The sequence below is a fragment of the Ahaetulla prasina genome, chromosome 2, assembly GCF_028640845.1.
Source record: "Ahaetulla prasina isolate Xishuangbanna chromosome 2, ASM2864084v1, whole genome shotgun sequence".
NCBI classification, from domain to species: Eukaryota; Metazoa; Chordata; class Lepidosauria; order Squamata; family Colubridae; genus Ahaetulla; species Ahaetulla prasina.
In genome coordinates, this window is record NC_080540.1 from 269,061,845 (window position 1) to 269,088,686 (window position 26,842).

Sequence of the window (26,842 nt, forward strand, 5' to 3'; positions counted from 1 at the left end):
ATTTACTAAAGTCTCTTAAGTAACATAGAAGTTTCTTAACTTAAGTAAATTTTTTGTGGGATTACTCGAAACATGACTAAATATAGGTTCAATTCTATTTCTTGATTTGAGAATAATTTGCTTAGTTCAAGATACAATGTTTGTATCATAGGTACTAAAACCCCAGATCTGGAAATTATGGTTCCTAAACTTCATCTGTAATGAACATATCTTTTTTGGTTCAAAAAAATTAGAGATTAAGAGAAGAATCACATCGTACCTGGCTCACAATATACTTATTTGTGTATAATTCTAAACCTAGGATTATAAGAATATGTCAAAAGCAAACCAAAATCTTTCTTATACTGTAGATAAGAATGGCTTGTATGTTAGATCTCTTTTTTCATTCTTCTTGCTGCCTCATAGGCACATTGGAGACTTTATTATCTTTATATTGACTAGCCGCAGTTCGTTGTGCCTTTAGGAAGAACTTTTCTAGTTCTGAGCTGTTGGAGCCTGAATTTGGAACTCCTCCCTCAAACCCATAAGATTATTATTCCACAAACTATAGTGATCTCTTAATTAGGTGTGACCAACATGATCAAGCCATATTAACAAATTAACATATTAAACATCTAACCTCTGCCTTGAACAGTTGTTGGGTTGACATAGTTTTGTATTAGATGCGCCTTTAAATCAATTTCATCTTTATATATCTCCAAAGTAAACTTAAAAATTGTAAATGTTTTCTTTTAGCTATTCCGCAAAATGAAGCCAGAGAGATCTGTTTAGAAATTATAAGATGAACACTGGTGAACACTCTCAAACAATCAGTTCCATCCCCAACCCTTCTTCTGGCCTAAACCTGTGTTTATTTTTATTCCTCCTGATTAGTTCCAATAGATGAAATGAGCCCAGAGATTGAAAGAAAAATAGCTTGAAGAGATTTAGTATAGTTCATTCTTGCTTCTCTGCCTTCTCAAACATGGATCACTCAGAATGAACATAGTTGGTGCTGATGTGAATGTAAACAGACAGAACTGTTTCCAGGTCGTGGCATACAGGGGTGGGTTCTACTGACCTTTACTACCGGTTCGCAACGGGAGCACGCAGAAGCTTCCTGATGACGTCAGGGCTGGTAGGCAGAGTCTCCCGATGTCGTGTCCCACTCCTCCGCTGACGGCCGGGTCAGGGAAATCTGAATCAGGCGTGCCTCTGCAGCTCTGCCAAAGTCCTAGCAAAGTTCTCAAGGCAGGCAGGAGACCAGAAAGTGATTTCAGCAAGATAAGGTAGACTTTGCCTGACTCAGAGAATGCCAGAAAGCAGATCCTTTATATAGGCCATGGGGTGTGGCTCCATGACTCAGCACTTATCCAGGCCTGCCCCTCCCTTCCTTCTGTTGACGCCGCCTATCAATTCTCCTGAAGTGAGGGTCACTCCAGTCTGCAGCTGTTGGTAATTGACCTTCCTCAGGCTCACATGCTGTGGGGGAGGGGTCTAGTTGCTCTGTTTGCCTGGGCATGGAGCCAGAGCTGGGGGCTGGAGGCACTTCTTCCTCCTCGGCCTGTCTGGGCATGGAGCCAGGGCTGGGGCCGGGAGGCATGCTAGGACATTCCTCAGCATTCGGAAGCAGATAAGATGGGCCCGGCTGCGGGGAAAGCGGACGAGGCACAACACCCGCTGGTTTTACTACCAGTTCTTGCGAACCGGTCCGAACCCACCACTGATGGCATATCTGAGGGATCGCCTTTCTCCAATTGTGTCTGCCTACCTGGTATGTTCAGGCAGAGTGAAGACATTCCAGTTCCCCTTTATCAAATGCTGTGAGACTAAGGGAAGCATGTCTTCTCTGTCATAGCCCCTGCCCGAGATAGGGTCTGTGACAATTTGCCATGACCAACTTGCCACAGCCAACTTACCACGGCTCACTCGCCACAGCCAGCTTGCCATGGCCAGCTCACTGCAGGACAACTTGCCATGGCCATATTACCACAGGATAACTTGCTGTGGGACACGAGTTACACTAATATCAAAGAAATAGTGGAATATATTCTTTAAAGAAATGATGCAAAAGGAGGAACAGAATAAAATGTGAATGGCAAAAATTAAAACATTTTTATTTATTTTAAACAATTAAATAGAATTGTTACATTGTCCTGGAGTGAGTTGTCCTGCAGTGAGTTGGCTGTGATAAGTTGATTGCAATGAGTTGGCTATGGTGAGTTGGTTGCAGCAAGTTAGCTGTGGCAAGTTGTCCCATTCCTGCCTGAGATATGGCTGGTGGCATAAAGCCCTTAAGACTTTGTTTTGGTCCCTGGCTGGGATTAATTTATTTGCATGGTCCTTATCAGGCTTGTACTGTTATGGTTGTTTTCGTCTGAGCTGTCTAAGTTTATGTTTTCAACCGTGTTTTTTTTTTTAATTTGTAAGCTGCCCAGACTGTTGAACTGGGTGGCAATAACAAATTGAAATCAGTCAATCAGTAAATTTCATCTAGTTTGATTCTCAGGGTAATGCTTGAGAATAATTGAGTCTCATAATATAAATGTAGATGGGGTTGTTTTCTTGGTGGCAACCTCCTGTTCTGTATGATATGTGGTTTTGGCCTAAGATCCAAGACATACTATACTTCTTTATCCTTTCAGTGAAAATTAGCTGGGTCTTTGCCGATTTATATAACTTTTCCAACCCTTTTGAAGGAACCAGTCATCACAGCTGGAAAGCATTAGGACAAGGATTACTTCTAGGTGAAAGTTGAACATTTTAAAACTGAGATTGCAATTGAGAGAGTCTTTTCTTGTTTCCTTGCAGATTGCAATGCAATTGTGCACAGAAGTTGTAAGGACTGTGCTCCTGCATGTACAAAAGTAAGTTTTAAAGTGAATACTTGGAGATGTCATTGCTCACTGTTACACTATTTTATTTTATTTTGTTGTTTTAGAGTGTAACATATCAAGAAGTTAATATTTTATTGGGTATACAGGTAGTCAGTCCTCACTTAACAATTGGGAAACTCCACCATTAACCAGTTACCACCATGCCAACTTATGGCAGAAGTTCTGACAGTCCCAGCTACCCTCATAAGGCAAATCATGGACGGTCACAGCATCCCACGACCATGTGATCATCATTTGTGACTTCCTGCTGATTTCCTCATTGATTTTGTTTATCAGAAGCCAGCTGTGAAGATCACAAATGGCAACCATATGATTGTGCACTGTTGCAAGGTCAAAATGGTGAGCTGATTGCCAAGTACCCGAATTGCAGATTATGGGTACACAACAATTGCTGCAACCACGAAGACTTATTAGTCCCACTTGTTCAGCACCGTCAATCACAGAAGGGGTGGACATTAAGCAAGGGCTATAGTTTTATGCTAGAGTAATAATTTAAGCTAAGCATTTCAAGTGAGTGACTATTGTTGACCTATAGGGGGAAAAAAAACCATTAGTTGTGGTAATAAAATCATTACAAATAGATACAGTAAAAGTAACTAACCTTTATATTTTCCTAAACTCTCTTACTTAGTAAGTTTGTTGCTTTGTTTCTAGACTGAAGGTCATTTTGTTTCAATTTTTTTGTTTAGGCTTCCTTATTACAATGAATTGTCCTTTTTTATGTTTGCTTACTATGATTTGCTAGTTATGTGACTAATATGTTGTTGTTGTTAGTTGCGAAGTCGTGTCCGACCCATCGCGACCCAATGGACAATGTTCCTCCAGGTCTTCCTATCCTCTACCATCCTCTGGAGTCCATTTAAGCTCACACCTACTGCTTCAGTGACTCCATCTTGTTCTCTGTTGTCCCGTTCTTCTTTTGCCCTCAATCTTTCCCAGCATTAGGCTCTTCTCCAGTGAGTCCTTCCTTCTCATTAGGTGGCCAAAGTATTTCAGTTTCATCGTCAGGATTTGGCCTTCTAAAGAGCAGTCAGGTGACTAGTGACTAGTATATACACTACTAATTAGTTGTCACTACCTTTTACCATGTGGGACCAACTAAAAAATTAGATCCATGGTTTTTCTGCATGAAGAAGAAAAGAGGAATACTGGCTTATTACAAACTTGGAAGCTATCCTTTTTATCATGAATTTTGATTTTCTTTGGAAGAAATGAAGATGGGATTTGAAGTCACAGGAATTTGTCCACAATTTTGCCTTGTCCATGACTCAGACTTACCCGATCTTTCTTTGTTTCTGTCTCTCTTCATATCCCGATTAATTCTTGAGAAAGGGTGTGTATTTGGGCGGATGATTTGACTACCTTTGGGCATTTGGAATTGGCTTCTCAAGTGACTGTATATTAGACTAGTGAAGTAGCCGCTTCAAAATCATTGCAAGAGCATAATAAATTGAGAATTCAAATTGTAATGGAACAAAGGTATGAATAGCATCATCTTCCTGTTTTGTAAAATCCAGAGACTGTTTATATTATCAGGTAGAACAAAGAGGAATAGCACCCCTTAGTGTACACCATTTAGAATGACATAAATTCAATGAATAGCATCAGTTCAATATTATTGGCTTTTCCCAACAATATTAGTTTTTTTTTAAAAATGCCTGTCAAAAATTCTAAAATACATAATGATTTATATTAATTATTGTGTCTGGTAACATTAGCAAAATTCTAGCAATTTGTAACCTCATTATTAGGGTTATGTAAAAAAATGGAGCAGCATAAATCAATAAAAAACTTTCAATAAAATATAATCACGTGTAGAAACATTAAATCATCTGTTTATTTAACCAATTAAATAAACTTTATATTTAATATATTTAATAAAATTCATATTAATAAAAACATTCTTCTTTACCAGAAATTACAAGATAGAAGTTATGTTAAGAACAAGATACAAACTGTCCAGACAAGTAAGTTAAAGAATAAAAAAGATAAGAAGTGTAAATTGTTTTTCTTGTGTTATGTTTCATGTTTTGTTATTATTAGTGGCTGTCTTTGGGAGAATGGCTCATAAACAAAGCTGTCTTTGAATATCGGATTCCTTTATTTTAAAGGAAGAGATAGTTTGGAGAACTGCAAATGAACATTGGCAAAGATTCTCTCCATCCTTCCATCTTCTTTATGGGTCTCCACTATCTCTCGGTCTTTCTACATAGTACACTTCTCAGAATGAACTGAACACATTCACTCTAATCCAATATTTTTAACTTGTTTCACTTTCAGCTCCAAGATTTTCCTTCATACAATAGTTTTACCATAACTTCTGATAGCATACATTCAATCGTTAAAATAAATGAACAATAAAAGCAGAAATACCCTATCTATGACCCTATTTATTGGGCCACATGTAACCTTCCAACTATTTGGTGTGACCCTTGTAATCTAAAGTACTTGAGGGGCTGCCACAAAGAAGAGGGGATCAAATCAGGGGTGAAATCCAGCAGGTTCTGATAGGTTCTGGAGAACCAGTAGCAGAAATTTTGAGTAGTTCGGAGAACCGGCAAATACCGCCTCTGGCTGGTCCCAGAGTTGGGTGGGAATAGAGATTTTGCAATATCCTTTCTCTGCCACGCCCACCAAGCCACGCCCACAGAACTGATAGGAAAAATTTTTGAATTTCACTCCTGGATCAAATTATTCTTCAAAGCACCAGAGGGCAGGACAAGAAACAATAGTTGGAAACTAATCAAAGAGAGAAGCAACCAGGAATTAAGGAGAAACTTCTTAACAGTGAGGACAATTAACCAGTAAAACAGTTTGCCTCCAGAAATTGTAGGCATTCCATCACTGAATGTTTCTAAGAAGATTCTAGACAGTCACTTATCTGAAATAGCATAGGTTCTGCTGCTTGAGCATGGGGCTGGACTAGAAGACCTTGAAGGTCCCTTTCAGCTCATTCATTCTAAATCATCTTAAAAGTTCTTGTTACTTTTAATGTGGCAGAAAGATGAAATTATTAAATATACCTAAAACAATCATGTTAAGACTTTTAATGGTATTTAAGTTTTACTTATTTTAAATCAAATTTAGTTTTGGCCCAGACTTCCTTCATTTTTAAGGTGTGGTTTGTAATATGCAATTCAGAGACTAGCGATGGCCTTCAGCTCGTTATGTATTTTAGCTCTAAATTAAGACTTGGAAAATTGGACTTTCCCTCCAATTTTGATTGAACCAGATTACAGATTACAATCAAACTTTGAATTTTAAAATACTGTTCAATCTTTTTGAACAACTATATGAACTCTTCAGATAATCTGACATTTGTGGAAGTTGATAGAAGTATTAAAGTGATTTTAAAAAATGTGAAATTGAATGCTGAAACTGGAGCTATGAAATATGTTTTATTAATCACAGATTGTGGTAGGAACAATATTCTTTTCATAAATCTAAAATATTGCAGTGTTACAATAATATTTGCAAATAATTTTTCATTTTGAGAAATAATTATCCGTGCTCTGTATCAAAAGACTTTTCAGTTATATTTCAATTTGATATATGTCTACTTATATAAAATCATATTAAATTCAGTGGGACAGTTATTAATATATTAGATTTAGAATGTGGCTCCAAAGGCAGTATGTTATGTTATGAATGTATGCCAATCAAAGGATACAATGGGTGAGTAAAAACATTTTGTATTAGCTATTTACTGGAGGAATATAAGAAGCAGCTGTACAGTCATACCTTTGACTGTCAAAGACAATATTATTTAAATAGATTGGCAGTTATTCTTCAATATTTCTGAGATGAGTCTGATCCTGTGATATTTCATGCATCTTATGAAGTGAGCTTTAGTTCACAAATGTTTATGGCTTTTAATATAATTTGTTAGGTGCTACTAGACTCCTCCTGATTTTGTGGATTTTCAGCATATAAAATAAGTCTGCTCTAATCCATGGATAGAATACATTGCTAAAATCTAACACCGTGTTTTTGATTTTCCAGATCTATCATTCAGAGATACTCCACAGCCAGCATTCTTGGCAACTCTGCCTTCTACCACAATTCCCATTGGAGTATCCCTTATGAAAAAGGAAGCATTACAGCAACAACACTCCTTATCCAGAAGTGTTCCAAGTACTACTTCTGAAAGGTAGACAGAAGTCTGTGATGTCTCTCAGTTTAAAAAAATCTTTCCAAGTGAAACACTATATTTCTATGCTTTTTTTTTTATCCATAGAAAGAGTATGTCCTCATTGGAGCCAGATAGTAATACCAGCAGTTGGAGATCTAGGTCACACTCTGAAGAACTCCTGCAAACTTTAGGGTCTGCTTCGTCTGTTGACTCTTTTATAATTGAAGGTAAACTGGGAACTTTGTGTGATACCATTCACACAAAAAAATATGATATTATTAACAAACAATATTGAATTACCCTACATTAAAAAAATAAAAGGGATTCATTGGTGTTCATGTTATGATGAGAAACATGGCTCAAAATTTAGAGATTAGCATTGTACTCAAAACTCTTTTTCAGATACTTTAAAATGTTGGAAATTTTTTAGAGGTGCCATCATTGTATTCCTTTAAAGTGTCTTTTTAAAACTGAATGTACATTTGCCAGTACTACAGGATTATTTTTTTTCTTGAGCAGGAAGCAAATGAATGAAATGTTAGTTCCTTCATAAGTGCTCAGCAAAAGTTTCCAAGCGATGCCAAAGAGATTTTCAGATAAAGAGTAGTGAAACTAGATATGGTTTATCATATTCTTTCCCTCTTAACAAGATTAACCTTTTGCAAACTCAGTGGCACTTAAGTTTTTCCTTAACAGAATATAACATTCTTATTCATTTTGGGATCTCCATTTTTAAAGTAAAATGCATCCCATTAAATGCTACCGTTTTTAAAAAATGGATTTTATACTAAAGATACGCAACATTATCAAAAATTCATAACTATATCTCCAGATTCATAGTTTCATTAGTACCAATACTTCTTGGGAGTATTAAAAATCAGCACACAAAACAATCCTGGAATACATTTAAATTGTTTAATTGGTATCTGAATTTAACTTGCCTATTTTTTATGTTTAAGAATGGCTTTTATCTTGCTATAGATGATGTTGATGCCTCTCTATGGAATGACCTCAGCACTGACACATTGGAATTTGAGGCAGAATCTTGGAGTCTAGTTGTAGAGCCTTGGTTTTGTAACCAGCAAGAAAAGGATGTTATCAAACGACAAGATGTAATCTTTGGTTAGTTTGCTATAGTATTCTCTATGTTTCTATATAGATGGTTGGAAGAGAAAATGTAAAACAGCCTTCTCTAATTTGGCATTCACACTAGATGTATTCTACCAGCAGGATTTGATAATAGGAATTGTAATCTAAAATATATGCTGGAATCAGTAGTGAAATAAAATTAAAAAATGCACACTAGTTTCAGAACTTATATTTTATTTTTGTCTTTGTAACATTCTGAGAAAGTGAGAGGAGCTATACTCCATTTGCATTCAATGTTATCTCAGTTATGCAGTAATCTGATATATTGTTATATAATATTCTTAATGAATCTTTAAAAAAAATTAAAGACAATTTTAACCCACCTTTATCATTTCTTATAAATAAGTCAAAGCAGTTAATTTTATCTACTCCTTGCCCATCCAGGGGTGGGATTCTACCGGTTTGGATGGGTCCGGGTGAATCGGTAGCTCTGACGATCAGCTGGGAGCAAACTGGTTTGCTCCGATGATCAGCTGGGCCCACCCAGCCCGCCCCTGCACTTTACTTACCTTTATCTTTGCAGCTGATTAGCGCAGCAGAGTGGATTGTGCACGCGTGGAGAGACAGAGAGAGAGAGAGAGAGAGAGAGAGAGAGAGAGAGAGAGAGAGAGAGAGAGAGAGAGAGAGAGAGAGACTCTCCCCCAGTGCTGCATTGTGTTCTTTCTTTCCATTTTATTTTGTTCCAAGCAGTTTGTCACAGTTGTGAGTGTATACATAGATTCTGTGGCCTTTAATCCCCATCTCCTCTTTTCAATTTGTTTTCTTGCTAAAGATGCATTTATACTTCTGCAGATCTTAGGTGTTCGAATCTCTAGTGCTGCCGTGTAACGGGGTGAGCTCCCATTACTTGTCCCAGCTTCTGCCAACCTAGCAGTTTCGAAAGCACGTAAAAATGCAAGTAGAAAAAATAGGGACCACTTTTGGTGGGAAGATAACAGCGTTCCGTGCGTCTTTGGCGTTGAGTCATGCCGGCCACATGACCACGGAGACGTCTTTGGACAGCGCTGGCTCTTCGGCTTTGAAACGGAGATGAGCACCGCCCCCTAGAGTCAGCAACAACTAGCACGTATGTGCGAGGGGAACCTTTACCTTTACCTTTAATGTCCTGATAGCATCCCTCATTTTGTAAATGGATCTTCAATATAATAAATATAGAGCAAATATACTTTAAAAAATATAAAATATACCATGACATTTAATTTTATGTTTTTTTAATGTAGAACTAATGCAAACAGAAGTGCACCACATCCATACCCTGTTTATCATGTCCAAAATATTCAGAAAAGGGATGAAAGAAGAACTACAGCTGGACCATAGCACAGTGGACAAAATATTCCCTTGCTTAGATGAACTGCTAGAACTTCACCAGCAGTTCTTCTGTAGGATGAAGGAAAGGCGACAGCTCTCAAGCCAGGAGGGAAGTGACAGAAATTTTGTGATCTGCAAAATTGGAGATGTCCTTGTGCAGCAGGTAGAGCACTGAATAGAATTATACTTTCAACAAAGTGTTTGTGAAGATATAGTCATTCTAAGAGAAACCACTTACTTAGTAATTGTTCAGAGTTAAATATGGCTGAATAAGGGGATTTTATGATGAGTCTTCACTGTTCTGACCATTGTAGTGGATCGATCAGTCATGTGATCACGAGGCAGGCAATTGATGTCCAGTGCGGTCACATGATCAACATTTCCTGCTGACATTCCACAAGCAAAGTCAAGGAAAAGCGGGAAGGAAGTCAGAAATCACTCCCATACTACACTCTGTAGTGCTGGTCCACAGCACCCTCTCCCTCCACAGCACTCATGCACAGCACCCCACAGCACTCATGGTCCAGAATGCCAGCTTGTGACACTCCTGCAACACCCATGTACCCCTGTGCACTCCAGAGCCCCAGCCTGAGCCACCCCCCTCCCACCCCCGTGTGTGCCTGTATCAGAAATACCCAATACTCACCCACAGCTAGCATCTGTTTGACTGGGACTCTCATCTTTTCCCACTTAATGACATGTGTGGTCCTGGACTTAGGACAACAACTGGAACTGCCAGGATTGCCCTTGCTAAGGGATGCAATCCTGTGAACTTTACGATTGAATTGCTTAGTGATGGAAATTGTGGCCACGGTTGCCTTGATAAGCCAATGATTATCTATATATCCATTTGTTATGATCCTGATCCAACCACATAACCCAGATGATAATCCTGAAAGAGGAAGGCCTTAACCTTCCTTTGCCAACATTTTCAATGTGTTTGAAATGCTTCCCTTTCTCTAGCAATTGTGTGACATTTCCCAGTCCAAAATGCTTTTCCAGTGCTCCAAATAGATTGGTGGTGAAGGGAAAGAAATCTATTGGTGAGAGGGAAAACTTGCTACATATCTAGTATGCAGCATAGTGATAGTTCTACCAATACTCTATTGAGTTGCTACTATTTTTCAGTTTTCGGAAGAGAATGCAAGAAAAATGAAGACAATCTACGGGGAGTTTTGTAGTCACCAGAAAGAAGCAGTTAGCCTTTTTAAAGAATTGCAGCAAAACAAAAAATTCCAGAACTTCATCAAAGTAAGTTGATAATATCTACCTTAGTTGCACAAAAGTTTATCTACTTTAGGAGAACTGTTAACATGAGAGATGGTACAGCACATTAGCTTAGAATTCTAATAAATAGTTCAAAAATAGTTTTTCCTACGTATACCACAAGGTAGCTCTATTTTAGTGCAGTATGGCGGATAATACTAACTTTCAGAATTGTAAGAATTGCAGCCAATGAATAACTGTGTCACTTATGAGGCTTCCATTTATACAAAACAGTCTTCCTAACTTTTTACTTTTTGTTAAGGGTTTCAAAGTGGAGAGAGAGTTTCTAAGCAAAGGGAAAATCCATTCCTTTATTCTGTATTCTGTATTTTATTCTGTTGTGGATAAAACTGATTAAATTCCATGCAATGTAAAAAAGCCATTGAATGTTTTAAGGGAAAGGAATTGGACATTGGGCTTTGTACCAATAGAGTAAAATGAACAAATAAATAAACACAATAATTATAGACACAATTATTTTCATTCCAAAACAGTTTGTTATTCAACCCTTATTTAAAAAAAATAACAAAATGGACTATCTTTAGTGTTTCTGATTATTTGAATAATTAAAAAAACACAATTTCATGCATTGGCTTATTTGCTGTTGGCTTATTTGTACCTAGTTACAGATAAGATAATAAATTACCTATCCCATTCCAATGGGAGGATCCGTGATAGAAATAAAAGCTTTTTAAAAATTTATATACATCTAACAATATGCTTTGTTAGTATTTTATTTCTTTTATTGTTTCCTTTGAATATTTAGACCACCTACAGGCTTTTGTGATTCATTGGAGTTGGGGGACCAGCAGCTTCCATGAGGGGATGCAAAAAAAGTCAAAGTGGCAATCCCAGCAGCCCAATTGAAGCCCAACCTTCTGTGTTGGTGTGCAGCATTGATGAAAGGGATGGGTTTTTGATAGTCTTGCTATTAGAGCCATCTTTACTTTTTTTTTTTTATTAACCATCTCAGGCCATTTCCTTTGCCATATCCACTGTAGCAGGGGTGAAATGCTCCCGGTTTGGACTGGATCAGCCGATCCAGTAGCAATGGCAGTGGGTGGTTCGGAGAACTGGTAGCAAAAATTGCTGCCCACTGCCACGCATGCCCAGCTGAGCCACGCGATCATCAGAGCCTTTTTTAAAAAAAAACTTTTAAAAGCATTTTTTAAACAACCTTTTCGGCCGAAAAGGTTGTAAAAAAAATGCTTTTAAAGGGTTAAAACAAAGCTCTGATGATCCCAGCTGAGGTGCCTGATCATCAGAGGCTTTTTTTTTTTTTACTTTTAAAAGCATTTTTTAAAAGGTAAAAAAGCTGAAGCCTGCTAGGCAAAAAATGGGGGTGGGGGTGGGGGGTTTGTTTGAGAGAGGGGGGGAGGGAGGGAGGGAGGAAAAGGGAGCAGAAGGAAGGACTACAAACCTGGCACTAGATGCAGCTTCAGAGGACAAGGGCTGGAAGGGACCTGGAGGTCATCTAGTCCAACCCTGCTCCAGCAGGACACTGTTAGTGAGTTTCTGTCTTTTGATCCCCCAGTCACATAGCCCCGCCCACCCAGTCACATGACCCTCACCAAGCCATGCCTACCAAGCCACACCCACAGAACCGGTAGGAAAGAAATTTAGATTTCACCACTGCACTGTAGATAACTTTTTCAAAATTATTATAAAATTCCTTAGTCTTTTTCCTGCATCAGCCTTATAACATGGTAAAATGAAGTGAATAATAGCATAATATCAGATGGATTCAAGCAAGAAATAAAATACATAGAAGATTCTCTTCCTTCACCCAAGCAGAAAGACTTTAAAATCTGAGTGACACTTTATAAGGTCTAGCAAACTTGAAGTTTGTATATTAAAAGTGAAATCTCTTCTTAAAGCTGCGGAACAGTAATCTTTTGGCCCGGCGTCGAGGAATCCCAGAATGCATTTTGCTAGTCACTCAAAGAATCACAAAATACCCAGTTCTGGTAGAAAGAATATTACAGTATACCAGAGGTAAGCAATAATTTTCTACCTGCTTCATGAATAAATATTATGGTGTGCTTAGCTAAGTAACATCAAAGCATCAACATTATTTTTAAAAATTTCTTATAAAAATATTTCCTTTTACAAATTTGTAATACTTTTTATATGTTTTCAGATTTTGCTTATTTTGCAAATAACTTTTTTTTGCTATAATGAAAAGGAGATCCGTTTCATATATATATATATATATATATATTATTTGCATTTATATCCCGCCCTTCTCCAAAGACTCAGGGCGGCTTACACTATGTTAAGCAATAGTCTTCATCCATTTGTATATTATATACAATATATTATATATATTTATTTGTTAAATGTATTTTCCTCCTATTTCACTGTGGGGTTTCTCTAGGCGGTTTACAAAAGTAAAAAGGGAGAAATGAAGAATGTAAACAGAAGTAAAATAATAATAAAATAAACAATGAAATGGAACATACTATTAGTTCTTACTTTCCTTTGCTAGTTGTTCAGAACTGGGAGTGTGCATGTGTGTGCGCTCGCTTTGCACACACGGGGTGCTTCTGTGCATGCACAAAACCTGCGCATGCACAGAGTATCCGTGATGACATCCGGGCAGATGGGCGGAGCCTCCTGCCACCACTACCGGTTTGCCTAAATGGGGGTGAACTGGTAGAAACCCACCACTGACACAAGAATACTTCGATATGGTAGCAAAAAAAGATCAGTATGATAACAAAAAGATGGACAGGTGGAGACCAGAGAACAAGAATGGGGAGATGGAGTCTGCCATCAATCCATCAGTAAAATGTACTCCTCTATTTTATTGTTTTTTATTGGAGAATTACAACAAAGTAAACAGAGTAAGGTCCTAATCTTGAAAAAAATTACCTGAAATATGGTAAAGATTTTAGGAATTGAAGTACTTGAAGTCCACATAGCCTGGGCATTCGGGTTGGGGAAGGCTGTTGTAGCTAATCAGTGGCCCAATCAGTGGCTTTCGGAACAACGAGACCTAGTGATGTCATCCAGTGGTGTTAGGGGCAAACAATGGTTTCTTGTGCCAAATTGATCACTCTCTGTAGTGCCTTCCTGTCCACAGCTGTTGAACCAGTGTACCATACTGTTATACAATAACAACTGCAGTGATTGCTTAACAACCACAGGGAAAAAAAAAGTTGTAAAATCAGATGTCACTCACTGAACAACTTGCTTTTTAGCAATGGAAATTCTGGTCCCTTATTGTGGTTGTAAACCAAGGATTCCCTGTATATACTCTCTGCTTATTTTGGACTTAAGCCTTGTTTTTCTCCTCATTGCTTTGCTAATAGATCCAGCCTATTTTTGTCAAGGTCAACTCCTTTACTCTCTACACTGGTAACAGCTCGCCATGAGGCTTAGACATTTTCTTAAATATATGCCATAATGAATTGCTGTTCCACAATCCATCTGGCAAATATAATATTTTTCAGAGAAATGCCATGAATTGATAGAATTGGCCAATTTCATAGAGCCTGTCTCAAAAAATTTGTCCAGTAAACAAAGGTGTGAGTAGAGGAGGAGATAGTGGGAAGAAAAAGAAGTGGAAGCAAGTCTGATTATGGTCCTAGGTTCTATACTCTGAGCTCATGGTCCTACCAGAACAATGCAGCAAATCTTACCATTACTTGGTAATACTGGGAGATTAATGTGGCAACACCATGGATGGTTCTTCTAAACCACGGGTGTCAAACTTGCTGTGTCATGTTGCCGTCATGTGACGTTTCACGATGTTTTCCCCATTTGTGGAGCTGGGGTGGCCGTGGCCTGCACGTGACACATCTGGCCCATGGTCTGCCAGTTTGACACCCCTGTTATAAACAATAAATGAATTTTCAGATTTCTGCTTTTTAAAGAAGCAAAATTTTGATTTTAGAATTCCACGAGTCATGAACCATTCACAAAACAGATTTGAAAATAATACTCTGGCTCTTTCTTACGAAAATCCATTTTAAATATTTAAGAAGAAGGGCTTGCTAACAATATGCACTTCTTTTTTTATACAGAAGGAACAGAAGAACACCAAGATTTATGTAAAGCCCTTAACCTTATCAAGGATATGATTGCAGCAGTTGATTTGCAAGTCAGTGAATACGAAAAGAAACAGAAGTTGCTAGAGATTCTCAGTAAAGTTGAGAACAAAACATATACCAAACTGAAAAATGGACATGTTTTCAGAAAACAAGATTTGATCAAGAAACAGAGGACGCTTTTGTACGAAGGCTTAGTCTATTGGAAGACAGCTACAGGACGTTTCAAAGGTTATTGAAATTCAAATTCCTTATATATTTTCAGTGATGCATCATCATCTGTGTTTTTCTAAAAAAGTTAGTTTTTGTTACAAACGTGTTAAAGACTATAGTTCTATAAAGACTATATTGCTATAATATAGCAATATAGCAATATGTTGATTAAGTTTATGGCCTTGGCATTTTCTCTCACTAATTTTCCCCAGAGTTAAGTTTGTCTGAATCCTTTATTTCCTGTCATAAAAGTAAGAAATCAGTTGATCTGATTGTAACGCACCCAACACTAGCTATCTGTTTTCTAATACAGTAAGAAATCATGTTAGAACCTTAAACCTGCTCAAATGTTAGGTGTAAAATTATATCTTCAAGTTAAATTTATTTCGTTAGCCTAACAAGTACACTGTAAAGTAAAGGTTCCCCTCGCACATATGTGCTAGTCATTCCTGACTCTAGGGGGCAGTGCTCATCTCCATTTCAAAGCCGAAGAGAAGCGCTGTCTGAAGATGTCTCCGTGGTCATGTGGCCGGCATGACTAAATGCCAAAGGCACATGGAACGCTGTTACCTTCCCACCAAAGGTGGTCCTATTTTTCTACTTGCATTTTTAAAGTGCTTTCGAACTGCTAGGTTGGCAGAAGCTGGGACAAGTAATGGGAGCTCGCCCTGTTACGCGGCACTAGGGATTCAAACCGCTGAAGTGCTGACCTTTTGATCGACAAGCTCAGTATCTTAGTCACTGAGCCACTGTGTCCCACACAAGTACAGTGTAGTAATGAAAAAAAGAAGCATAAAATTAAGAAAATAATAAAATCATGTACGTACATTGACTCTGAAATAGCAATCTTATACTCAGATTATGTAATCAAAATTATTCTAAATTAAGATACTAACATAGATGGACACTTAAAAGAATCACAGGCAGCCCTCCCTGATGAGCCTGTTGCAGAGGGAAGTGTTCCATTCTGAAAATTTCTCCCATTGCCACTCAGTGCACACCTTGACTATTGAAGGACATCTGGGAAAGGGTCCAAGTAAAAAATTTAACAGATAGACAGACTGAAGCAAGTGAAATGAAAACTGAAGCAACTAGATTAACTGGTTGTATTACCCTGACTCTGGTACAAATAATCCTCATTTAGCAACCATAATTGAGATTGCTAAATCAGTCATTAAGGGAAGTGATCGCTAAGCAAAACCACAACAGCATATGATTTTACTTCAGCTTTCCTATTAGCCTGTGTAGCTTGTAATTAGGATAACTAGTAATCATCAATCAACCATGAATACTATAAAGTTTTTCATTATTGTATTTTCAAATTCTCAGTAAATGAGAATTACCTGTATTAAATTAGGATTACCTGTATTAAAATATAAAACGAAACCAAAAATTCTTCAAGGGAAGAAATATATTAATAGCTATATTAGTTGGTATTGTTTCAAAATACTGATGTCCCATCCTAATCAGTGCACCTGGTGAATCTATGAACGCTCTACTGTGTACTATGAGGTGAATGTTTTTAAAGAATTGAATTTATTTTCATTTGATTTGTTTGATATGTTATGAACGATTGGTCTTTAATAGCAATTTTCTTTTTTTAAAAAGACATTTTAGCTCTGCTTCTAAATGATGTGATGCTGTTTTTACAAGAAAAAGATCAGAAATATATATTTGCAGCTGTTGTAAGTATGAATGTTTAAAAACACTTTAATATATGTTAACTGGGAAATTGTTATCTTTTATAAAAATAATATTCAATCAAAATTAAACATAGTTGGCAATCTTGAGTCTGTGTAAATTTGGATAAATTTCTGTTCAAGTCATTGAAAGAAAGTAGATATTTAATAGCATATTTCTCAAATCTCTAAAATGATAAATAAATTTGAAGATTCCCTTAATGATTCATATTAATTTCATAGCAGATTAGGCAAAATATAATTACACTCTTTACTAAATGGTAAGGGGCACTGTAGCATTTCTGAGATTGGGCAGATTGCTAAGCACCTGAATTTTGTTCATACGACCGCACGGTGCTGCATGATAATAACTTTGAAACCAAGTCATAAGAAGCTTTTGGAGGGATCTTTCATGACTTTGAACAGTTGATAGGTGACTTAGTCATAAATTGAGGTTAACCTGTAACTTTGCTCAAATTGCAGCTTATATATTGCAGTGTGTAGAAGGTAACAAACCCATATATGTTCAACATTATTCCTGATAATATAATGGATAGATATTAAATGCAGGACAGATTGAAAAATATTTAGACACAATGCACCTTAGAAAATGTATAGAACAAAAGAAAGCTCCCAATAAACTAATTATTGAAGAGGAAACAAAAAGAGCAACACAGATGTTAAAATTCAAAAACCAGGACCAGGTGGGCTTTTTATGTATTATAAGACATTTCTTGAAATTCTGATTAAGCCATTAACTTAGGTAGTGAATGAGATTCAACAGTTTCAAGCATTTTCATTCTCCTGCTTTAATTTCTGTGTTATTTAGTGAGGACTATTACAGGCTGTTCAGAGTCATAGAGACCTATTTTGTTACTTAATGAACATAACAAGCTTTTCAACAGCAATATTTGCAAAAATTTCTAACTAATACATTTCTAACTGGATTGATACATCCTGATCAGGCTGGATTTATCCTGACGGGAGGGATAATGATTTGTATATATTTTGAATGATGTTATAAAATAATGTTTCCAGAAATTGGCAACTTTTAAGACTTATGGACTTCAAGCAAAGCTGGCTGAAGATTTCTGGGAGTTGAAGTCCACAAGTTTTAAAGTTGCCAAGGTTGGAGACCCCTGATTTAGATGGCCAGTCAGATCCTTTTACTCAGAATATACTGTGATTTGCAATTTTTTTCCCTATAGGACCAGAAGCCTGCTGTTATAGCTCTTCAGAAACTTATTGTCAGAGAGGTAGCCAATGAAGAGAGAGGGATGTTCTTGATCAGTGCATCCTCCACAGGACCTGAGATGTATGAAATTCATACTAGTTCCAAAGAGGAACGCAGTCACTGGATGAGGCAAATTCAAGAAGCAGTGGAAAGGTACATACTGGAACATTGGTTTCCACTTGATAACTTTTTCTTCATTTTAATGTAAAAAATCTCCCTAGAAATGCTTGTTAACTACATCCTACCAAAATAACATACATGTGACAAATCTTGGAAACATAAAAATTTGAAGATTCTGAGACTTGATCTAATGGATCTGTACTGCTTCTTGCTGTCAGCAGTGTCTGTTATGAAATGAAGTCAGGCTATTTGGGATAGTTAAATGGCAGTATGACTTGGGATCTGACTTGCAAAGAAACTGTTCTGCTAGGGGAGGACAGGAATAGTAAGGCATCATCTTTGTTGCAGTTTAGTGTCATTGGTAAGAACGTCATTTATGATGTCATGTCCAGCCTGATTTTTAAAGTAAATGATGGCTTAAATGCAATCTTTATTTCTGTTTAATATTTCTTACTTGGGGAACAAAATGTGGAAAGAAAATTTATCTGCTAACCTCATCAAATTATAAATATCTGTACAATAACCCTTTTAAATTATCCCTATTAAATTAGTATGAGTGAAGCTGACTTTCCCAAATGATTCCTGTATATAATGAAAAGATTGTTTTAATCTGTTTTGCTTATATGGCATCACTGAAGTTGTCCAGAAGAAGAAGGCAAAATAGGTGATTCTGATGAGGACCGAAAAATAACGGAAGCCAGAGCGGCCAAAATTCAAAAATGTCAAGGTATAATGTAATGTTTTCTAGCACTTTAAAACCAATACATTAGAGTGGAGGTAGTCCTAAGAAAGGATGTCCCTTCCTCCATTAGACATTTTATAAGCATGTCTGTGCATTAGGATTTCCTACCCAGCACTGATTCTTCATTGTGAAGTAACTATAATGTGTATGTGGTTGCGTCACTAGGGATTGCATGCAATTCATAATAGAAAAACCAAATTTTAAAATGAAAATAATAATGTGGATAATTATGGTTCCAGCATAAATAAGTAATAATTACTTTATTAATAAACTTAATAGTGCATAAATTTTTTTTGGTATAGTACTCTTGAATAATCAAGACCAGCAGATCTGTAACTACTTAGAAGAGAAGCTTAATATCTATGCAAAGCTTGGAAATATGAGTGGTTTTGAAGAAGTTCATGCAGAACCACATCTACTTATTAAACCCGACTCTGGAGAAACTCCTCAAGTGGCCTCACTTCTTGCAGCAGCTCTCAAAGAAGGTAAGTCTGTGTCTACATATAAAGTATTTTTTCCCAAGGACATCTGCTCCCCCCCTCTGCCCTTTATCACATGTCTTAGTATTTTAATTAATTTCAGGTTAAAAGTTGGAAAATAGGTAATCAGAATTATCCCCAAATGTGATCATAGTAGCTCCAAGGTACTTCTAACTTTCATTCTGAATGAGCCAGCCACTATGGAAAATAGTATGGTTTTCTTTAAACTCTATTGCATGGAACTCTTAAAAGGATTTTTTAAATTAATTAACTAGGAAACCCTGTAAGTGACTCTAGGAAAACCAGTGCTGAGAAAACCAGTTTGGGCTTTGAATACTTGCATTATTCTCTATGGCTTTCTATTTGAAATTCAGAACCTATAGCTGTGATGGCTAACTTTTTCCGGACCGAGTGCCCAAAGTGTGCGCACCTGAACCCTGCAATGTACACATAGCCCTTCCCCGCACATACATTCCACACATGGCCCCTTGCACACGGCCCACCCCTGCACATGTGTGGCAGAGAACTGAAGACCAGCTGCCTGGTGGGAAGTGCATACGCATGCATGGTGGAACTGAACTGGGGCGACGGCTTGCGTGCCTAGAGAGAGGGCTCTGCATGCCACCTCTGGCACACGGACCTATAGGCTCCATGTGCCTCTTACCCTTTTTTGAACAAATTTAATAAGACTTATTAATTTGTACACCTAAAAGAGAGAACAGAAAGAACGTATTCCAAATTAAGACCTATATCCTCAAAAGGTCTATTTATAGTAAAATATTATTATTTTACTATTATGCTCTTGGATACTGAAAATAATACTCAAAACAAAAACCAAGATTATTCTTGAGATACCTGATTTACTCAAATTAAGAATTTTAATAGTTTTTTCCTCAAATTTATATCCATGGTGGTATATCCCCTAAATGAGGACATCTCCTAACTAATAAAACCAATAATTCTCTTCCTTTGTATTGAATTTATGTTGAAATTATAAATTAGGATAATCTTCATAAAGATGTCGAAATATTTTAGATCAGGGGTCTCCAACCTTGGCAACTTTAAGACTTGTGGACTTCAACTCCCAGATTTCCTCAGCCAGCAAAGCTGAAATCCACAAGTCTTAAAGTTGCTAAGGTTGGAGATCCCTGTTTTAGATGATGGCACATTTACTCATATTGGTAAATGGTGGTTCATTCTTTTTTTTTTTTTGCTTTAAAAGTATTTATGCATTGTGGCCTTTCATTCTATTTGCTTCTAGAAATAGTCTACCCTTTATACTTCATAAACCTGCTACAAGCCCTGCTAGGTGTTGTAGTATACATTTATCTTTTGATTACCTGAAAATTATTAGGCTTCTTGAAATTGTTGTTTAATTATAGTTGATAGAAAATAATATTTCCAGGCCACTTTGATTATTACATTTACCTCAAAAAATAGGCATGATATTCTTTCCTGGCTTTGTAATGTTGTCTTATTAATAGGAGGTAATCTAGCAAGCAGTTGCTTTGAATCAGTTACAGGACTGTCTTTGATATTTACACCTGCAAATTAGATTCAGGATTTCAAATCCTAACAATGTATGTTCAAATAACTTTGAGATTTCCTACTTTGATATGGAATTGGTTGATCTCAGAATTCATCAGAAAGTATCTTGCTGTTCCTAATGAAACCTATAGGTTGCCTTCCAGTCATTGCCCAAGAGGCCTTTGTATGGGGATGCTCATGGTTTCCAAGATTTTCTCTCCTGAAGGCAAGGTGGCTTGGTTTAGTCAACAAGCAAAGATTTGTCTTATCACTTCTGTTTTTTGAATGTGTTATTTGTATTTTAGGAACTTTGAATGTTGAAACATTTCTAGGTGTTTAATGGTTGACATGTTAGTATTACATGGTTAAATTTTAATATATATATTTTAAAATATGCTGAACTGAGTCAGCTGAACTTTATTCACAGTGATGAGATTGTGATGAAGGTTGTACTTTATCAGTAGTCCCTCCCCAAAGAGAAGTATTTAATAGCTTTTGTATCCCTTATAAATCATGCATTAATATAAATAAATAAATGCATTACAAAAAATCGCTTGGAGGTGGGAGAAACTTCTAATGTAATTTACCGGATTCCCTGCATGGACTGCCCCGTGACTATGTAGGACAGACAGGGAGGAAGCTAAGCATCAGATTGCGAGAACACAAGTGAGCGGGTTAGACGAGGAGACCCAAAATCATCCGTAGCCTCACATTGCAATGAAAAAGGGCATATATTCAATTTTGCAGCTACTAAGACTGTTGGCCAAGCAGGGACAAAAATAGCCAGGGAAATGATTGAAGCCTGGGAAATGGTCCCCTTGTCACTCAACAGGAGTGCTGATTTACTACTAGCTTACTAGATATGTAGAAGCTAAGGGGATGTCAGCACCAGGAAACAACAATCAATGACTTAATAGCCAGCCATCAACACCCCAGTTAATAACTAAAAGTCACACACAGCCAGGCACCACATAAATATATGCATAGAACAGCTGAATGCCCACAATCTGGAGAGAGAAGCTCCCTGAAGATGGGCTCCAGCACAAGTCTGAAAGCTTGGAAGACTAAAATACACTGTTAAGTGTAGATAAATTTTGACATGCTATATGTAATCGGTTATATCTAGTTGGCTAATCACTATCAGTCATATGTATATGAATGATATAACATACGACTGATACTTATCAGCTGATCATTGACCACAATAAAAATCTCTTTTTCCTTCTTTCTCCTCCTTTCTTATAAGTGATATAAGAATTACTGTTTACCTTGTAGTCACATTAACCACCTAAATGTTTGCTTTTGTTGCAGCGGAAAACCTTCATACAACAGTAGCATTATTGCAAACAAAAGACTCAAAGGAAGAGAATGTTGGTGACTCATGTTTGACATATCTTAGTGAAACTGAAGCCTGTGAACCTTTCACTGATTGTTAGTAAGAGCTAATATTTTTAATCGTCCACTGCTTAAATATATTTACCATGAGTGCTTCAAATATGAAAATATAAAAAATCTAATACAATATATAATATTTCCTGGAAGAATTAGATATGTTACTGGCATATCTAATTGCATTGCTGACATAAATGTTTCAATCAGGTATGTGCTAATATGAAGCCCTATAAACTGTGAATGGATTTAGTCAACTCAATACTTATTATTGCAAAAATTGAGAACTATTAATCTGACACAATGATTGAATGACTTGTATGCCATGTTTATTCATATGCTTGGAGATTACTTGAAAACAAATAATCTGGCCTTGAAGTCTTAAATATATTTGCTGCATTGATAGTGTGATTCTGCATTAATTTTTCTGTTACAAAAAGGGCACTTGCATTTCTGTATTATAGCAATACTCCATGGTAAAAAAAACTACAATAAAGGTATAATTTGTTTGATTTTTAACATGAAAACATGCTTTTTTGAAAGCAAGGTGAAGTAGGTCTTCAAAACGTAGACCTTCCACATATCTACGATGATGATTGATGGTTCTCCAGTATCAGTTAAAATAAAAGTTCTGTTAGAAAGGACTTCCATCAATACCAACTGCATATATATGCTTATTCTTGGTGATTAAACTCAGCATTTTATGAAACATTCTAAATGGTACAAAGAAAACTATGAAAAACTGAATAGCAGTATCCCTACTTAGACATGGGGAAAATCTCAGAAAAGAAAGGGTCAAAAAAACCAAAACAAGAAACAAGAACAAGAGAAAGAAAGCTAAGTAAGCAAAGGGAAAAAAACAGAGAAAGCTAAGTGAGTGGAAAATAATAAGTTTGAATCCAACATAATTAAAGAGAGCCATGCATTTAATTTTTCAATTTTAAGTCATATTTTTCCTCTTGGTGTTAATCTCTAGGTACAGAACTACAGAAGGTAGAGAAAGAAAGTTGTAATTCTGACCTGCACGATGAAAGCAATGTAGCAGAAATGGATATACTAGACCAGGTACTGTACTTTCATATGCACCTTGAATGGCATTACCTAGACATTGAATTTAGCCCTTTTCCTATTCTCTTTTTTTTTTTGTCTGTACTTTCACTTTATCTAGTCTTTATGCCTTCTTTTCCTCAAAGCTGTCATTAAAAAGCTGCTTAATATCATATTTGTGCATGAACTACACCATATTTGTAAGTAGCAAAAGTTTTAGATAATTTCCTGGACAGACCAGAAGATGGCAGTACAGTTCCACCAATAGTCTAATGTAATTATATGTTTGTAGGAAGAAAATGCCTGCTTTTCTGCTTCTGCACAAACTGAGGTAAGATGGTTCTCTTACAGCAATCTATTCATATTTGCTACTCTAAGTTTATTATGTTTTTAACTCCTATCTCATCCTCAATGTTTCCTTTCTTCCTTAGGTTGTGCAGACTATCCAGAATTTAACACGGCTCTTATACAGCATTCAGGTGATTATTGCTTAGTGAATTTAATGGATTTTAAAAAATTGTACATTCAAAAAGCTCACAGCCTTTCTGATTTTCAAAGAACTGTTAACAATTTAGCAGTCTCTTTTCAAAAATCTTCTCTGAACATTATCCTATTCTTTGAAAAAAATTGTTCATTAACTACAAAGAGTTGGAAACTACTATACAGTCGATTAAATAGGAGTTTGTCTTTTTGGGTTGTCTTTGTTCTTGGATATCACATTTGAGGAGAAAAATTAATATAATTTAAATATCAATGTAGCATTTGCTTCCTCCTAAAGTACATGATTTATTGAGCCAGACTGAGGTGATAGGCCCCTGAATGGTCTCTACTACAAGTAGTCTCTACTACTATAATTTACTTGGACTTCAGTAAAGCATTTGATAAAGTAGACCATAATCTACTACTAGATAAAGTAGAAAAATGTGGGTTAGACAGCACCACCACCAGATGGATTTGTAACTGGCTGACCAACCGCACTCAACGTGTAGTCCTCAACGGAACTACATCCTCATGGAGGGAAGTATGCAGTGGAGTACCCCAAGGCTCTGTTTTAGGCCCAGTATTCTTCAACATCTTCATCAATGACTTGGACGAGAGTATAGATGGGGAACTCATCAAATTTGCAGATGACACCAAGCTGGCAGGAATAGCCAACACTCCAGAAGATAGGCTCAAGATACAGAAAGATCGTGACAGACTAGAACATTGAGTGCTATCTAACAAAATGAAATTCAACAGTGAAAAAAGGAAGGTTCTACATTTAGGCCAAAAAAACAAAATGCACAGGTACCGGATATGTGGTATCTTGCTCAATAGTAGTAACTGTGAGAGGGATCTTGGAGTCCTAGTGGACAACCATTTAGATATGAGCCAGCAGTGTGCAGAAGCTGCCAAAAAAGCCAACACAGTTCTGGGCTGCATAAACAGAGGGATAGAATCAAGATCACGTGAAGTGTTAATACCACTTTATAATGCCTTGGTAAGGCCACACTTGGAATATTGCATTCAGTTTTGGTCATCACGATGTAAAAAAGATGTTGAGACTCTAGAAAGAGTGCAGAGAAGAGCAACAAAGACTGGAGGCTAAAACATATGAAGAACGGTTGCAGGAACTCGGTATGCCTAGTTTAATGAAAAGAAGGACTAGGGGAGACATGATAGCAGTGTTCCAATATCTCAGGGGTTGCCACAAAGAAGAGGGAGTCAAACTATTCTCCAAAGCACCTGAGGGTAGAACAAGAAGCAATGGGTGGAAACAGATCAAGGAGAGAAGCAACTTAGAACTAAGGAGAAATTTCCTGACAGTTAGAACAATTAATCAGTGGAACAGCTTGCCTGCAGAAGTTGTAAATGCTCCAACACTGGAAATTTTAAAGAAAATGTTGGATAACCATTTGTCTGAAATGGTGTAGGGTTTCTTGCCTCGGCAGGGGGTTGGACTAGAAGACCTCCAAGGTCCCTTCCAACTCTGTTATTATTATTATTATAACTCTAAAGTGTGAAGTTAGTGGTTCTCCTTGAAGAATATATATTCAACATCATGCATGTATTTATTGACTGTATGAAAAGAAAAAAATGCAATTAGACAGAAAACCAATAAAGAAGAATATTTGTAGCTCATGGTTGAAATGAGGGGTCCTTGGTGCTTTCTGCTTGTTTTCTTGCAGAAGTTTCATTACCCTAACTAGGTAACATCATCAGTTCTACTAAGGAGTGCTGTTTGCTTTTAAGCCATTCTATAAAATGTAATTCAGGGTTATAAAATTAAGCATATTTAAACTCTATCCAAGCAAATTCATCTCATGTGAACAGAAAGAATCATCAAAGATAATCGTGAATCCCCAAACCTTCAAATTAATTCAGACACCTTTGTTAAAACTGGCTGAAATGGTGGGATAATGAGCAAACTTTTAGGATTTTCCAAAGCTCACTGTTGGAAGTTTGATTCTGAGGTGTCAAGTCATTTTGTATTCCTGGCAATCATACAGATATTTGATTGATTGGAAATTTGGACCAGTTTTAATAAAGGCATTATTGAATTAAGATTTAGGGAATAAAACATTTTCAGAATTCAACTGAATGATAGCAGTCATTCTCTATGTGTAGCTCTGAATGGGGGTGTTTAGAAGGGTTCATATGTCTGGAATTGACAATTCTCATAGTTTTAACTAGATTGTCTAGAGCTTAGGCAAGTGCATATGAGTGCAAGCGTCAGATAATGTGATCCCAAACTTAAATATTTATTGTAAAAGGTGGAGGAGATTCTGAGATTAGGGCTGGGATATATATATACTGTATATTTGAGCTCTCTGTTGAAAGCACTTCCTATCTTGCTTAAGAATATCTTTATTTCCAGATAAGCCAGAATTTGTAAATTGTAAGGTATAGTGAGCCAAAAACTATAACGTTAATCATAGGATTAGTGCAGAAAATGAACACATTATTATCTGAAAATGGAAACAGTAAGTTAAATGAATAAAACAACAAACTTTGTCTTATACTTGCATGTGGAATTTTCTTTTTAAAGCTACTATACATTAAACATTGACATTTTATAAAATGAATAGAACAACTGATAGAACTTGTTACTGCATTTTGTTTTGATGAAAAGGCAGCTTTGACTATCCAGGACACTCACATTGAGATCAATAAGCTGCTTTTGCAGGAACATGAAAGGTCCAGCTTGAGCCACAGCCCACGCAGCACTTTCTTTCCTGAACAAGAAAAACACAGAAACTTAAAAGAAGAATTCGCAAATATTCATAAACTCCAACAGCAATTTCAGCAAGAGCAGCAACGATGGCACCGTGAGTGTGAGCAGCAGCAACAGGCGCACGAGACAAGAGAGAGCAGATTGCTGGAGAAGGAGAAAGAGTGCTGTAGCCAAGAAGAATTGCTTTACAAAAACCGTGAAGAGCTGGATGGCCAGTTCCAAGATTACCAACAGAACCTAGAGAGACTCCAAGAGAGTCAAAGGATGGTGGAGAAGGAACGGGAAACTGTCAGGTTGCAGCAAAACATTCTGCACCACTGGAAACACAACCATCAAAGCAATTTGCCAGCAGTCATCTCATCAGGAAACAATGAGGTAGGAAGCATTTCCAAACATTATTGAACTTGGTGATGGA

At 36.9% G+C, this 26,842-nt stretch overlaps 1 protein-coding gene across 6 annotated transcripts in view; it reads left to right on the forward strand.

The window, feature by feature from the left end:
* The window catches only part of ARHGEF28 (Rho guanine nucleotide exchange factor 28), a 176,263-nt gene that overhangs the window by 129,553 nt on the left and 19,868 nt on the right, over positions 1–26,842 (forward strand). For 3 of the 6 annotated variants that reach the window (XM_058168965.1, XM_058168964.1, XM_058168966.1), the window contains 18 exons: positions 2,791–2,846; positions 4,792–4,843; positions 6,879–7,026; positions 7,114–7,235; positions 7,990–8,130; positions 9,378–9,628; positions 10,594–10,716; positions 12,609–12,726; positions 14,760–15,014; positions 16,605–16,681; positions 17,884–18,062; positions 18,668–18,756; positions 19,074–19,256; positions 22,089–22,208; positions 23,143–23,231; positions 23,506–23,544; positions 23,645–23,692; positions 26,326–26,802. In XM_058168965.1, the coding sequence (XP_058024948.1) occupies positions 2,791–2,846; positions 4,792–4,843; positions 6,879–7,026; positions 7,114–7,235; positions 7,990–8,130; positions 9,378–9,628; positions 10,594–10,716; positions 12,609–12,726; positions 14,760–15,014; positions 16,605–16,681; positions 17,884–18,062; positions 18,668–18,756; positions 19,074–19,256; positions 22,089–22,208; positions 23,143–23,231; positions 23,506–23,544; positions 23,645–23,692; positions 26,326–26,802 (2,567 nt within the window). Of the gene's footprint in view, positions 1–2,790; positions 2,847–4,791; positions 4,844–6,878; positions 7,027–7,113; positions 7,236–7,989; positions 8,131–9,377; positions 9,629–10,593; positions 10,717–12,608; positions 12,727–14,759; positions 15,015–16,604; positions 16,682–17,883; positions 18,063–18,667; positions 18,757–19,073; positions 19,257–22,088; positions 22,213–23,142; positions 23,233–23,505; positions 23,545–23,644; positions 23,693–26,325; positions 26,803–26,842 lie in introns of those variants that run through there. The other 3 variants (XM_058168968.1, XR_009153436.1, XM_058168969.1) reach the window with 3 other exon arrangements.